The sequence below is a fragment of the Mugil cephalus genome, chromosome 18 (assembly GCF_022458985.1).
Source record: "Mugil cephalus isolate CIBA_MC_2020 chromosome 18, CIBA_Mcephalus_1.1, whole genome shotgun sequence".
Classification (NCBI taxonomy): domain Eukaryota; kingdom Metazoa; phylum Chordata; class Actinopteri; order Mugiliformes; family Mugilidae; genus Mugil; species Mugil cephalus.
The window spans coordinates 15,139,642-15,153,932 of NC_061787.1; the positions used below are offsets into that span (position 1 = coordinate 15,139,642).

General features: G+C 42.7%; 1 protein-coding gene across 12 annotated transcripts in view; it reads right to left on the reverse strand.

The window, feature by feature from the left end:
* relch (RAB11 binding and LisH domain, coiled-coil and HEAT repeat containing) overlaps window positions 1-14,212 on the reverse strand; it is a 33,385-nt gene extending 19,173 nt beyond the window's left edge. For 7 of the 12 annotated variants that reach the window (XR_007110728.1, XM_047567953.1, XM_047567950.1 and 4 more), the window contains exons 1-12: window positions 13,624-14,212; window positions 8,888-8,977; window positions 5,954-6,025; window positions 5,752-5,807; window positions 5,500-5,613; window positions 5,045-5,239; window positions 4,313-4,407; window positions 3,745-3,877; window positions 3,393-3,550; window positions 2,721-2,796; window positions 2,531-2,626; window positions 1,691-1,714 (exon numbers count right to left, since the gene is read on the reverse strand). Coding sequence is in view for 11 of the 12 variants with exons in the window: in XM_047567953.1 (XP_047423909.1) it covers window positions 1,691-1,714; window positions 2,531-2,626; window positions 2,721-2,796; window positions 3,393-3,550; window positions 3,745-3,877; window positions 4,313-4,407; window positions 5,045-5,239; window positions 5,500-5,613; window positions 5,752-5,807; window positions 5,954-6,025; window positions 8,888-8,977; window positions 13,624-14,077 (1,563 nt within the window). In the remaining variant the exon portion in view is untranslated. The remainder of the gene's footprint in view (window positions 1-1,690; window positions 1,715-2,530; window positions 2,627-2,720; window positions 2,797-3,392; window positions 3,551-3,744; window positions 3,878-4,312; window positions 4,408-5,044; window positions 5,240-5,499; window positions 5,614-5,751; window positions 5,808-5,953; window positions 6,026-8,887; window positions 8,978-13,623) is intronic. The other 5 variants (XM_047567955.1, XM_047567954.1, XM_047567951.1 and 2 more) reach the window with 3 other exon arrangements.
* Window positions 14,213-14,291: the final 79 nt, after the last annotated feature.

The following is a 14,291-nucleotide window of genomic DNA, read 5'->3' on the forward strand; positions in this document are numbered from 1 at the left end:
GGCGCCACCATCAACCACTGTTAGACAGCCTGCCAAGAAAATGTGTAAACACATTCACGTCTCCATCAGGATGAATACAAACAATTCTAGTGCTCCCTTGTCTTTTCACCTGATAAAGACTCAAACCTCGCCTGCACTTTGTTACACTCCCAGATTTTGAACTTCTGCAACGTCGTAATCACTAAATCCCCCTTTTATTCTTCTCTCACTGGTCTCTACTGTGTCTGTTTAATCAGTAACGAACGTGTTCATTAATACTTGAACCGCATTTGTCTGTCATATGAGCCACAGTAACAGTCTAAATAGAAGTATGAATCATCTTTGTCTTGCCAATAGAGATCACAGTTAACCTGGCCAGTAGAAAGAAGGAAGTCAATTATTACAGCTTGTATTTCCTCCTACCATAGTGATGCTACTTGAAAAGCTTATACTGAGTTTTTGCACAATATGACGGCTTTATAAGAAAGTATGGAATGGAATTAAGACAATGGCAAATGAATGAAGTGCAAGTAATCTTTGCCAAGAATGCAAACTTCATTCTTTGCTTCGGAGCAGTTGTGTATATCGAAGAAAAACATCATGTTTAATGATTTACAGCGACTGATAAAACAGCCAGGTGGCAGGCAGCGTCTCAGTGTCTCATACTGCCGTTTTAAGTCAAACACCTTTTGTTCTTAAGAGGGTGTCACATTCAAACAACTAAAGGTGTGTCTCCAGGTCTGTGGCACTCACAAAGCTTCAAGTTTCAAGATGGAAGTGTGAGCAGCTGTGTGTGTGTGTAAAATGTCATGGTTGGTGAATCTAACGGACACAGTCCTAAGTCCACGACACTCAAGAAGAACCCCAAAAGCCTCGTGATCTGCTGTGTTTTGAACGCCTCGCCAGCCTCTCCCTTCAGCGTGTTTATCTTGATTTTGCAATCAGATTAAGTTCTCCATAACTGCCTGCTGAAACTGGTTGATTAAAACTAAATTACCATGGTGATATGCAAAGCAGCCTGGCCGAGAGCCACTCCAAACAGACTTTCCCCTTTCAGATATTCAATTTTACGTCTTGTCAAGTTTCAGTATCTTGTGCAAAACCTCGAGCACGCTGTATTTGTGAACACAGGGAAACACACAGACACTCGATTGCATGCGAGCAGTTATCTGCAGACAGAACACCTGTGCAGGTGTCTGCATTACAGCTTACATGGATTAATGGCTTGTTAACATCTAATCTTTTTTTTAACATCCTATTTCACATTTCTCCTCAGAAAAAAAAACGAAAAAAAAACACACCCAATTCTTAACAAATAAAGCAACTTTCCTAAATGGAAAAAGACCACAATCATATTATTAAACAGGTAGTTTAAATGCTGTTTAAAGAGATTAGAGCAAAGGAGAGAAGGATTCGCTAGACTGAAGTACAATACAACACCCACATAAGGCTATAACTGCTTACCTTAGGCCAACTTACCATGTCAGTTGATATTTTGGCAACAAATAAATTCCCATATTTTCCTCTAAGGCAAAGTTAGCTTAACATTCATTTGCACTTGCAGCTTTTACAAATAACAACCGAGTAATAACTATGACAAGCCTTAGTGGCAGCAGTTGTAGCTGAAGGAGCTGGGCATTAGTTACATAGAGAACACGTCAAAGCTACGGGTCATGTGAGGACCATGCAGATGAGTGCGTGAAAGACTCACCTGGCAAAGATGCGCAACCATTCTCTAGAAGAGAGGCATGCATGAGAGTGAGAGAATGAGTGAGACGAAAAGAGAGAAGAGATAAAATAAAAACCAGTGAAGGCAAAAGGACAGCACATGTTGAGTGGGGGACAAAAACAGCAGAGGAGGAAACGATGGCGACGGCGACCGGTGAAAACGAATGCCATCTTAAAAGAGGGTGAAGTTCCAAATCAGTAGATAGACACAAGTCAGCTGGGTGGTAGCAAGGTTAATAAAAATGTCTAAAATGAATCTTCAGACTACGACAAAGTAGAGAAAATCTGCAACAGGCTTCAAGGCAAATGGTGCTCTGTGCAGCTTTAGGACATTAGGTTGAAGCTTTCGAATGATTATCCTGTAAAAAACTAATCTAACCAGTTGGCCAATTTGAAAGAAGAGCGGCAACCTCTGCATTACACGAATCCCTCGAGGACAAACCAAGAGAAAAGGGTGCTGCTCTGTCAAAGGAGAAAGAACTGAACATTTCTCAAAACAGCAGATGTTGACAAGGATGAATCACCAACAGAAAAGTGTTCATTCCCTTCGGTTCGAGTTTTTATGAGGTAAACAAAGTAAACTGGGCATAATGACAAATAATAATTGTACAAATAACAGCTTTTATCATATGAGACTTTAAGGTTATTTTTATATGTATATACTTGTGTGGTGTAAATGACTGTGTTCTCAATTGCTTAGCCCTGCTGCTGTGTGTGTATCTATTGGACATCAAGACAACAAGCCTGCGATGATGACAACAATGGAGAGGGACAAAGGGAGGAGAGGAAGAGGAGCAACAAGGAGCAGCAGAAGTGCGGTTACCTCTCGTTTAGCCAGGAGGACGTTTGGGACGATGTGAGGGAGGCAGCGTCCCAGCATCAGCATCACGCTCTCCTCGCTGTCTGCTATGCGGGACACCTGGAAACGAGACGCTTCACACGTTAGGCGCTGTCGTTTACGTGAATGCGTGGCTCAATTTGTTGCAAGAAGATTGTTCGAGTGTGGTCGTGACCTCTGCTCCCAGGCGGCTGTCGGAGCACATTCTGCAGAAGGACAGCAAGGCTTGCTGGAAGGCTGGAGATAAGTTCCTGAGACGCAACAAACAACAAGAGACCGTAAAAAGTCACCACTTTAAAGGAGCATTGACATCTGTTTTTTATGAATGCTTTAAGATATGACGCCACAGGAAACAAAACGCTCCAGTGGGGGGAGTCCTCCACTACTTGATGTTTTAATATTTTAAAAACATGGATGGAGCAGATGTAAGATATTTTTAAACCAAAAAAGTTAAATTCCTATTATGAACACAGAGGAAATGGAGCAATTGCTACATTTTCACTGAAGAGGGCAGCCACCTACCAGGTAACTGTTTTGTGCCTTGTGGATACAAAGATTGATAACTTTCTCCATCTAGTGGTTATATTTAAGAACTACACTTGGTATAAGATATGTGCAGGGTGTACTCTACAAATACTTAATGTCACATTCTGCATTCTAATCACGTGCATTACAGTCAAATATTCAATGATTATTTAATGTAACATTATCATGTATAAACCATAAATATCAAATAAATGCCACATGATTATGATATTCTACTGTGTATTCATGGTTTATAAAGGAACGTCAGGCTGCATATGTCTATTACAACATTTACATATTCTCTCAGTTTGTTTCCTCTCACCTGTTCGGCTGGTCAAACTGGGCAGGTGGCTGACTCTTGAGCTTATTGTGGGGCTGTGGGTGGGGCTGTGATGTGGTCTGTGTAGAGGGGGCGTCTGGCTTGCTTTCAGGCTCTGAAACCCCTCGGATGTCCAGATACTGGCCGTTATCTGTAGGAGGCTGAGGGTGAGACCGGATGGAAGTTAGGATTAAAGGTCGATCGTTATGCCAGTCTGCACAGAGAAATTTGCATACACGCTACAAGCTACCACAGGACGTTACCACTTTTTTCCACTGTAGGACACGGGCCCTACTAATACCGACATAGACGGGCGTGAGCCTGTGCGCCACTCGTTCTAACTGCCCACACGTACCACGGAGAGAGGGTCCGCGGAGCGTGCGGTAGTCGTGGAAGAGGAGGAGGCGGGGTTAGATGAACTCTGGGAACCCAGGTTCAGAGAGGATGGAGGTGGGGAGGAAACAGTCCTCTTCAGAGTCTGGATCTCACTGCGGGGCACAGGAAATGTCAGCTTGTCAAGAAAAATAAATAACAAGTACACACTTCTTGTTGGTGAAGCTGCAAGTCGAAAGACAGACAAACAGTTCTACAGCACTATTGTCCAGAAGTAGTAGTAGTAACAGTGGTGTAAAATGCCTTTAAAAAATTCTACATCAAAAGTAACATCCCACTTTTCTGCATTATTCTATAAAGCAGTGGTTCATCAGTGGTGCTTGAGGGGGAGATGTCCATACTTCCTCCAATTCATGACCTGTTTTAATAACAGTTATATAACCTTTATGATTTTTAGGGATGTTTCTCACGTTCCCCTTGTTGTTATATAGTAGCATCACATATGCGGTGACTGCATGAACAAAGGGAACCTTGTCAGCAGCACAGCTTGCTGTGCCTCAGCAGTATAGGGCACACAGGCACGCACTCACCTCTGCAGTTTCTTGATCTGCTCAGCGAGGCTATGCTTTTCATTGTTGAGGAGGCTGATCTGGTATTCCAACTCCTGGACCACTTCTGTCTGTTGCTGTGGTGAAAAACAAACAGAACGTGTGAAAATGACACTCAATGGACAACACGTTATTATCAGTGCTGCTGTATAGACTGTCTCCGCCGCTCCACTATGATGGGTCAAACAAACAGGCCATCACAGGAACAACAGCGGTGCCTCTGAACAGGTGCTTTCTTTCATGTTTTGTTTTGGGCATTCTCCCATTTGCATTTTCGACACGGACGCTGATGTAACATCTGGATGGCGGGCGGTGTGGAAAAGGGAGCGCAAAACATATATTAACAACGTCGCACAAAGGCTGCATGAGACCTTGACTTCACTGTTTTGTTCCATTTCTAAAGCGAACTTGCGTCAATCAAGGCTCTTCAAAGGAAGTGCCTTCCTTGAAGGAGGAGGCAAATAAGACCCGGAAAAATGGGAGGAGTGTGGACACAGAAAAATAGGGTTATTTCTCCTCCAGGTACAGGAACTATAACTGCAGTCTCAAAGTGCTCAATCACGGATTAAAATGCGCTTTATCTAAAAAAATATTTGCATCTGTGTCATTATTATGACAAGCTTAATGCAGCAGAAGCTAAACATCCCACCGAATCTTTTCGCTAGTACCGGAGGTGAAAACATGGACGACAGCTCGGACACATCATCTACGCACCTGTTGCAACAGGTCGGGCTTCTTTGGGGTGTCTTGTGCGATGCAGTTTCCGGGAAGATCTCCAAAGTCAACCCCTACCGACACGTCGGCCGTGTCTCGAGCGGAAGGGAGGGTGTTGCCGCAATTCCTGTAGAGCTGCAACAGGCCAGGGGGTTTCGGGATGTTGAGGCCGACGTCATCCCATAACTCAAAGTCCTGGGAAGAAGTATGACAAAAACTGCTTTCTCAACAAGCATTTGTGGAAGAAGGTGGTTTTGTTATCAGCATTTTATCTGTGGAGTCCAAGGAGCACTCAGTTTCAGCTGAGAATAAGGCAGTTGATTTAAAGTCACACTATCTAATTCCATAACAGTTCCATCATATTCTGACTTGGAAATAAAGAAACTTTGCATTGAAAAGTAGAAACTCCCTTTAGATACATGTCTCCAAGTATGAGGCAGTCAGACAAACTTTACCTGATCATCGTTTTCATCAGAGAAGGTGATGGATGAGAGTTTGTACTCGTTTTTTAATAAATATTCATTCACAAGGAAGTTTAAGGCTCTTTTCTCCAGTGGGCGTATAGGCTCCTGAGGTAGAGAAGAAAGGGAGGAGCTTTAAAATCATTCATTCGAGGCTTACAAGTCATTCCCTGGCAGGGGTTTTAAGGAGCGCATCCAATATCTCGATTCATTTTGAAAACGGAAGGCAAAAAACTGATTCCCCACCTGAATTTCAGGACTCGACTTGAAGTTTTTTCTCTCCTGAGAGGGCACTTCGCTCTCTGAGAAATTGAGAAGACATTAGATGAGTTTGAAACGGTGCCGAGCGCCACTCGGCTCACAAGAATTCTCTTAGAAAACAAAAGGAGAGAACGCTGTAACAAAAAAAAAGGGTTGAGGTGGAGAAGAAGTTAAAAGTACGCCACACCTGCTGCCTGAGTCAAGTTGGCGCGCAGAGCCTGAATGGTCTCCTTTGCTTTCCGTAGCTCAAACTCCAGCACTGGACAGGAAGTGACAACACACACACACAGGAAGTGCATCCAACCAAAGACAGGGAACAAACAAATAAAACAAAGATGGGCATGAAAAAAAAACAAACAACGACACAAAAGATTGTAAGAGTCATAAAATAAAAAAGTAAAAAAATAAATTAATGAATAAGGATGCATGCAAATCATGGGTCCAAGGAACGCATGCAGCAGAGGATCATGGTAAAGCTGGCTGGATGTTTTGTCTGACGGGTGTGTGTAACGCATTGAGGCACATCTCAATGCTAGGATTCCCTGCCCTCGTTTTGATCCCATTAATAGCACGGATGTGCCTGACTTAATAAATGGGAGTCCAAATGTGTTGCAGCTGAGGTGAGAAAATCCAAGATCAAGCTACCGAAATGAATTCCTTGATAATCTAGGAGCTGTCTGACACAGGTTTCTTCCAGGCAAATGCCCTGCTAATTAGCAATTAAAATAATTTGGTTTCAAGCCACTCAGAGGACAGCCACTGCTCAGGTTACTTGTTGTAAGCAGACTGGTCCATCACACCACGGACAACACAACTTTAAGCTATGAAAATTAAGAGTCAAAACAGGGTTTAGGCATGGTTAGATAACTGGTTAGGACCTAGTTCACAGTAACACAAGCAGGCCGCTTCTGACGTCTCACACAGTCAGAAGCAGCGGCTCCCATCGTTAGGAGTCTTAGCTCATAAATAGAAATCTGAAAAACTAAACTAACACTGAATAAAGAAAAACAGCACACAAGATCTTAAGACACGTTAGATCAAGAACACACGCAAAAAAAAGTAATAAGCGATGGAGCAAGAAAACTATGTTGCATAGCTGTGCACTGAAAATCTGCTATGTGATCTGATCCTGTGTCAAAAACCAAGTCGCCCAAGGTTTCACACTCGTTACGACACCAGCACGGGAAGTGTGAGAGGCAGGTAGAAATCTACCGCGGTTCGATAGCAGTGCCGCGATACCCATTCTGACCCGCTACCCTTTGCAGCAGATCAAGAGTGCACAGGATGCAATCGCAACAAAATGGAAAACCAAGAACTGAATAGGGGGGGGGGAGAAAAAAAAAATAAAAAAATAAGCAAAAAGCTAGTCTGGATGGAGTGACTTGTCCAGTATTTTCACTGGGGTTTGATCAACGTCAGGAGAAAGCCAGAAAACCCAGAGTCAGACAGCTGGGGGCAGGCGTTTTGGTAAGAAGAACAGGTTGAGGGGAATGAGAGTGGGGGTGGTTGGAAAGTGGGGAAAGGAGGGAGGAGATGGGTGCCAATTTGGTACAGTGGGAAGTGTATGAATAATATACTGTATACATATATATTTTTCTCATTTTTAAATAAAGCCTATTTTCTAGGGGTGAGGTGGAACCAACATCTCTGCTGCATGGTTTTAACTGTGCTCAACTCTGCATTTGTAGTTTAACTATTATCATCACCTGATAAAAGCCCCAAACCATAAGCAAGTAACTTCTCTGTTTCCATTTTAGAAGTATCCACCTAAGACCTAAGACTGGGGAAATAGTAAAGTTTTTTGATTCCAATATAGACACTTTCAGCATACGGAAATTTATAATTACCTATGTGTATGCATTCCTCATTCTCACGTTTAATACAGGATGTGGCTGGAGAGCAGTTTTTTCTGTGTTCCGCACAGCTTCAAACCAAACCACTGTGGCTTCGCTGAATGATTTGAGTGATTTTGATGAGATGAGCGGGACCCTGCAGGAGGTGTTTACCTTTTTGAAATTTGATGAAATGCTCTACCATTCTTGTGTCCTGACTTCCTTTCCAGGGTGTGTATTTTTAGTGGGACTTCCACTGAAACGTGCATGTCCAGTTAAACTGCACAAATTAACTAAAGTGATCAGCTCCACTGAGTGTATCGCAGTCAGGATCTAATGCAGCTGCATCCTGCTGAACTCAAACCTTACTAAAATGCTTAGCATTCGTATACATTGCCTGGAAAATTTGATTTCATGTCAAAGTTGGTATAAATCCTTCTCATAGTTATGGATTGGGGCTTTTTGACTCACTGACTAACACTTACCAACCAAATGGGTGGATGACTACAGAAAGCTGGTAATGGATAATGTCAACAATTGTATTATGGTACAGTGTACATAGCCAGAACGTTCTATCTTCATGTTGGTGACTAACAAGTAAAAAGATAAAAATTATGCAAAAATTACATTAACATTATAGGAGAGAAGATGCTGTTTTTTCTACATCTGCAAGTAAAAAAGCAGATTTATTTGGTTTTGATTTTTATTGAGCCAACAGCGTAAAAATACTCATTACACAACAACTGAAGATTTACAAATGAAATTTCCCAGTTTGTGATTAATAAAGCATCTATCTATATATCTACAACATGCTGTTAACTGAGAATCTGCTGTTAAAGCTGCTGCTGAGTGGGGATGCGTCATTGGTGTGAGACACAACCGTTAATGTACTGGGCTAAAACTATGGGATGGTTTGTCACGACAGAGCCACGGGGCAAAGGGAGTGCGATTTCAAACAATGCTGAGACAAGTCCTGCACCAAAAATACCACTGACTGACTCCTCAGTCTGACAGATGTCGGCTGAAGGCAAGGACACCTCCTCAGCCAAGTTAAAGAAAGAAACATGCTGCATTTAAAAAGTAGAATGTGTTGAACATACATCAGATTATCATCATTACAGGTCGGATTAACCTGAAATCACTCCGGCTTTTATTAACGCAGCTCTCAGGCGACTCCCTGCGTTTCTATGGGCTCCTGCCATTAAACCATTATGTATTCTCCTGATCTTCTCTTTCCCCGAGGGAAGCTGAATCTCTCTCTCCCTCTTTGACAGCATGGTTCGTCTTACCTGCCACTCGCTCGTCTGACTCTCTGTTGCCATCATCCGAGTAGCGGGCAAAGTCTAGAGAGTCCAAGGTGCTGATGCTGCCTGCTCGATCTGTACAGAGACACAGAAACAGAGACAGCGGTGAGGCAACATGCAATCAACGGATCATCACACTGTCAAGCAGCCAAAATGTGACAATGTGTACTTGAAATCCTACCTTAAACATAACAACTCTCTAAAGGATGCTTCACTAATTAAACATCTCTCTACAATGCAAACAGAGGCTTCTGCAGATAAAAGCAGACATCTTTGCAGACTTTGTAGGAAGATTATACTTTAACCAAGAAACAATTTGGTAAACTGCACACAGGAGGAGACCAGTCAATCAAAAAATGTTAACTCCATCCAAACCGATACACAGGAACGCCAAAAGTATTGTTCACTCAGTGAACGGACTAAGCTGATAAATAACCTTTCTCGTGCTCACATTTCACTGAGCTAGGCTACCCTGTTAGCTTAGTCAATGGTGTTGGCTTTCTTTCCACTGCAGTGCAAGTGTGAGATTGGCCTGTTTGTTCTCTGATATCAAGATACGGTAGAAGGTCAGGCCAAATGACGCCTCGCCGGCATGAAAGCAACGAGCGAGCAAAGCTGAGGAGCACGGGCCGTAGACGTAATAAAGACCAAAGAACTTGTTTCCTAAATCAACAAACCTGATTTAGTCTCGAGTACGAGCACAAACTGCAGGTTAATATCTTCGCCTTTGGGGCAAAACAAAGAAAATAAAAAGATTCTTTACATGTGAGTAATGTGTGATAAGAGTAAAAGCTTTCCTTTTCTGCTACAAGTGAATAAAATTGTCTTAAAAGCATATAAAATGTTCGTAGGACCAAGCAGCAAAGCACCAGCATGACATGACAGTACAGAGATAGAGCATAATCCACTTAATTGTTTATCATCCTGGTCACGGTGTATCTAAAACTAAACTAAAACCAAAGCCAAATGGGCTTGTTTGAGTTTTCTTGAAGACTTGTTCACACTCAACCAAGTGGCTTCTTTCAGCACTGTTGTTGTTTGTTTGTTTGTTTTGTTTTAGCTTCGATGTACACGCAAATGCATTCAACTGTAAGATCACTGAGAGCAGACCAAACAAGAAAGAAGGCCTTAGCAAAAAAACAAACAACAAAACAAAAATACAAATAAATGACAAACAATGATAAAAATAATTGACTTCTGTTCTTGTCTGCATTGGTTTTGTGTGTGTCATTGTTCTGTCAAGGCGGTGTGAGGTCAACTGGAGCTGTTTCTAGTCATCCTTACTTCCTGACGACGTGTCGAGATTTTATCTGTAAGGAGCTGCAACTCATTTGTCGAAACAGTGAACTTCAGTGTTTAAGTGTGTGAGAACTGTAATTGCAGGTATTTTCATTTTTGGTTCTATCATTCTCCTCGTTTATTTTTTAAATCGCTTTGTAGCTTCCCAGTTGTATTCAAATCCAAAGACGTATTTGAGCACACGTCCACGATGCTCTAATCCACCCAGCAGCTTTTTGCCAATACCTAGAGTACCGTGTTTAGGTTTATAAAGCCATGACACAGGGGACGGGGTCATGCAAAACTGGTACAACTGCTTAATATGCAGTTATAAAGAAGAAATGAATCAATGGGGTGAACACAAAAAAATGTATTTACACTAGTCTTACTCATCTCCACTGTACACAGTAGCACCAGGAGCAGTCAAACCACAACACACAGTAATCGCCCATGCTATGATCGGAAATGTGCGCATTTGGACATAAACACCAGCAGAAACCCCTGTACTCTCATTCACACACACACACACGCACAAACAGCTTAATAAACGGCAGAAAGTTATGAACAGGCAGCCAGTCGGAGCCGGTCCAGAATGACAAGGAGCCCTGCCAGTACTCCAGCAATATCATTAATCACATTCTCGCACAATGGCGACTCTCTGCTCTGCCCAGACAGAGAAATGGGTGGAGGGAGCTGATAGAGAATGTGAGGCTGGGCCACCTAACAGGCAATGCTACTTGATTGGCAGAGGTGCAAAAAGCAAGTTTATTTCAACAGGCGTACAACCACTACTTCTGGATATAACCATGCCAAATGATGTCCAACATGGTAACACATACATTGAGGTCACAAACAACCAAACCTAAAAAATGGTCACAATAACATGCTTTTAGTACTATACAGAAAAACTTACAGTTTCTTGTTTTGAGCCCATAAAATGCAGCAGCTCTCTATTAACCACAGTCATATGATCAAATACGTACTTGACAATGTAAAAAGAGTGGAAGAGAGAATCTTTCATGCGCCTCTGAAGCAAATTAGCAAGGTGGTGGGAGATGCCACGCTGTGTCATGTGGCAGATGCAGTTCGTAACAAATTCATTAGCGCACAATCGGCTGAGTACCAGTCACAGGTCGTGCATTCATAGCACAGTAGTAGTAAAAACCTGTAACCTTACCAGGTAGCTGAACAACACCATTCATCAAACTTATATCGTTTAAACATATATATATAATATGTATATATATGATTATCACGCTGGGCCGTGACACAGTGTGTTACACGTTCAATTTAATGTTATGCGACAGCTACAGCGTGATCCTCTCAACATAATATGATGGAATATAGTGTGATAACAATGGACAATTATTTTTTTCTGAAAGAAAATGCGAGCAATTGTCTGTCTAAATGGCAAGCTGCTCTACCAACTGGGGAAGATAAGCAACATTTGAACAGCACAACTCTCCATTAACAAGTACTTGAATGTATTTTGTTTTACTGGCGCAGCAGCAGATGAGAATCCTCCCCCTCATTCCAGTGATCACATGAGGTCTTGGCTACTGGAATATGCTGGGGGAAAAGCCTCGGGCTGAGTCTGTCTCTAATTTCAACTTAATACTAATTGCTGCATTTTTTTTTCTTCTATGTGGTAGATTAGAATTTCCAGCTTGATCCAGTTTTAATATTCTTATGGACCTGTGCTCTTCAGAGATTAGTGTTGACACGTTCCTGTGAGTCCTGCAGCAGAGCTGTCAGGTCCTGACATGTTCTGACACCATCAGAAAACATTTATTCTGTTACAATGATCCAAACCTTTCAGGGATTTGCACCACATCTTTACAGATATCACACACGTGTATTTTGAATTTGCTGCCGTGGGGATGGAGATATTGTGTGTATACACACACCCAGTCAGTATTTAATTGTAGAGGTGGGAGTTTATACTGACATGCAGAGGATGTAGTGGATGTGACTTGCTGCAATCTCCTATTTGCAATATCAAGCCTCACACCAGTTCCAAAGACACATGCACTAGAACACAACACAGCCCCCTGAGATATCAGGTCATTGTCCGCAGCTACTGGATATAAAGTGTTGGACATTTTCTGATTATAAAATCACAATTTGTGCAAGTATTCTTATTCCCTGGTCCCCACAGATGGAAAACTGACAAAGGCGCATTATCTGAGTTTATTCTGTAGGAGTAAAGTCAAAAATAAATGTCTACAGTTACTCTCCACAACTACTTAAAAACTAATGGAAAGGTATTCCACTTTCATTTTGATTGCGACAGTAGCTACTACTGGCAGACTGACAGACACTGGAAGCAGTTCAGTTTCTAAAATCACGCCCACAGGTATGACAAGACACTTTAACATCAAGATACAAATACCATCTGCCCTCTCTGATCAACAGAAATGAATGAATTGCTTTTCAGTTGCAGGTTAACTGAGGCAGCATCTGTAAAAAAAATGTGTTAATTTGCTTAAATAACTTCAAACAACCTACACTGTGTCCTGCTTAAAAGAAATTGTTTGATTGTTTAAAGTAAAGATTTATATATATTGACATCTATACACTTATAGGCACTTCTCCAGGGTAAGTCAATAGATCCTCATTGTATTGTCTCCATTCTAGTGCTCTTTCAGTGTGTCGCCAATTTGCTGCTCTTAGGTCTATGTTTGGAGAGAATAAATTTGCTCTGCTGAGCTTGGTGAAAAGGGTTTTGCCACTAAAATGACTTTTGATGCAAAGCCACCCTGCTTGGCAACATTGGGGTTGAAGGTAACACTACTCCTACTGCTTCACAGCAGGCTTAATTTATTGGCAGCTTGGGCTGTGACCATGGTTACCATATACATGGTATGTCTGTTTATGAGTCCAGACCCTTTTCAGACACCATGCAATGCTGCAAGTTATTCCGTTTTCAGTTGATTAAGGTGCTGCATGTAAAGCCTCTAACTGTACAGTAAAATTAACATATCATTGGTCTGCAGAAACAACTTACAGCGATTATCTTTGCATTGCAGTGGGTAAATGATAACACTTATTTTTTTCTTTTCTGTGGTTCCTGACCTTTAACCGATACTCCTTAGGAAAGGAGTGGTTTCCAACAGGACTCAATCACACAACAGCGATGTCATATGTATGTCATAATGTCAAGCATCCGTCTGCAAAATGCACCTTTTCCCATGCTAGTAGACTGTTGAATGCAGCGTGGCCTTATCACATCTCTGTGATTCCCTAAAGCCTCCGTGTTTATGTCTGCTAACACAGCTGACCCACAAAACCCGTTTGTTGACTGCGGCCCTTGAGGGGCAGGTGCAGCGAGCGGATATTTCAAGATCGATCGGCTTCCAGATCCCACGTTTAAAGCTAACGCTAGCTAGCTAGTGGGGCTAACGTGTAATATTAAAGACAAAGCAGCAGCTAATGTTACTTACTCAGAGGTCCTCCAGGTCCGAGTACCTGATCTTTAGCAGGTGGAGTGCCGCTCTGTCGCTCGAAGTTGCCAGGGTTGGAAAAATAATCCCTCAGCCGCGGAAGCTCTCTGCCTGCCTCCAGCAGTTCAGTGTGAAACTCCAGGGCCGTGAGGATGTACTGGTCCCGTAATAACTGGGCAGCAATGACGTCCACCGATACCCGTGCCTCGGCGCTGCCGGCCATAGCGGAGGTGACAGCGGCCGACACCGGGATGCCCTCACCGCTGGGGCTCGTCCGGTTGCTAGAGAGCAGGAGCGTCGGGAGCTCGGCGTCCGCAGGCGGAGAGAAAGGGTTTCCCGGCGGGGGCCCTGGCGCCCCGTCACTCGGGCTCCTCTCCGTGTCAATTGTTTCATTGGGGCGCCGTTCAGCCTCTTCCTCAGAATCACTGAGATTAAACGGGTTGACCGACGCCATTTTTGCACTATAAAGATTTTTAGCAACCAGGGCTAACTAGGCTAGTCAGACCCGTTGCTTCCTGAATGGATATTAGGTTAGCCGAGGTTTGGTAGGCGGCTATGACAAGAGAAAGGAATACGAAGCTGTGATTGGTCAATATTGAAAGACGTTACCTCATAGGCCCGCCTCTTTTATGGGATACGACAATATGATTGGATAGTTCTAAAGGAGA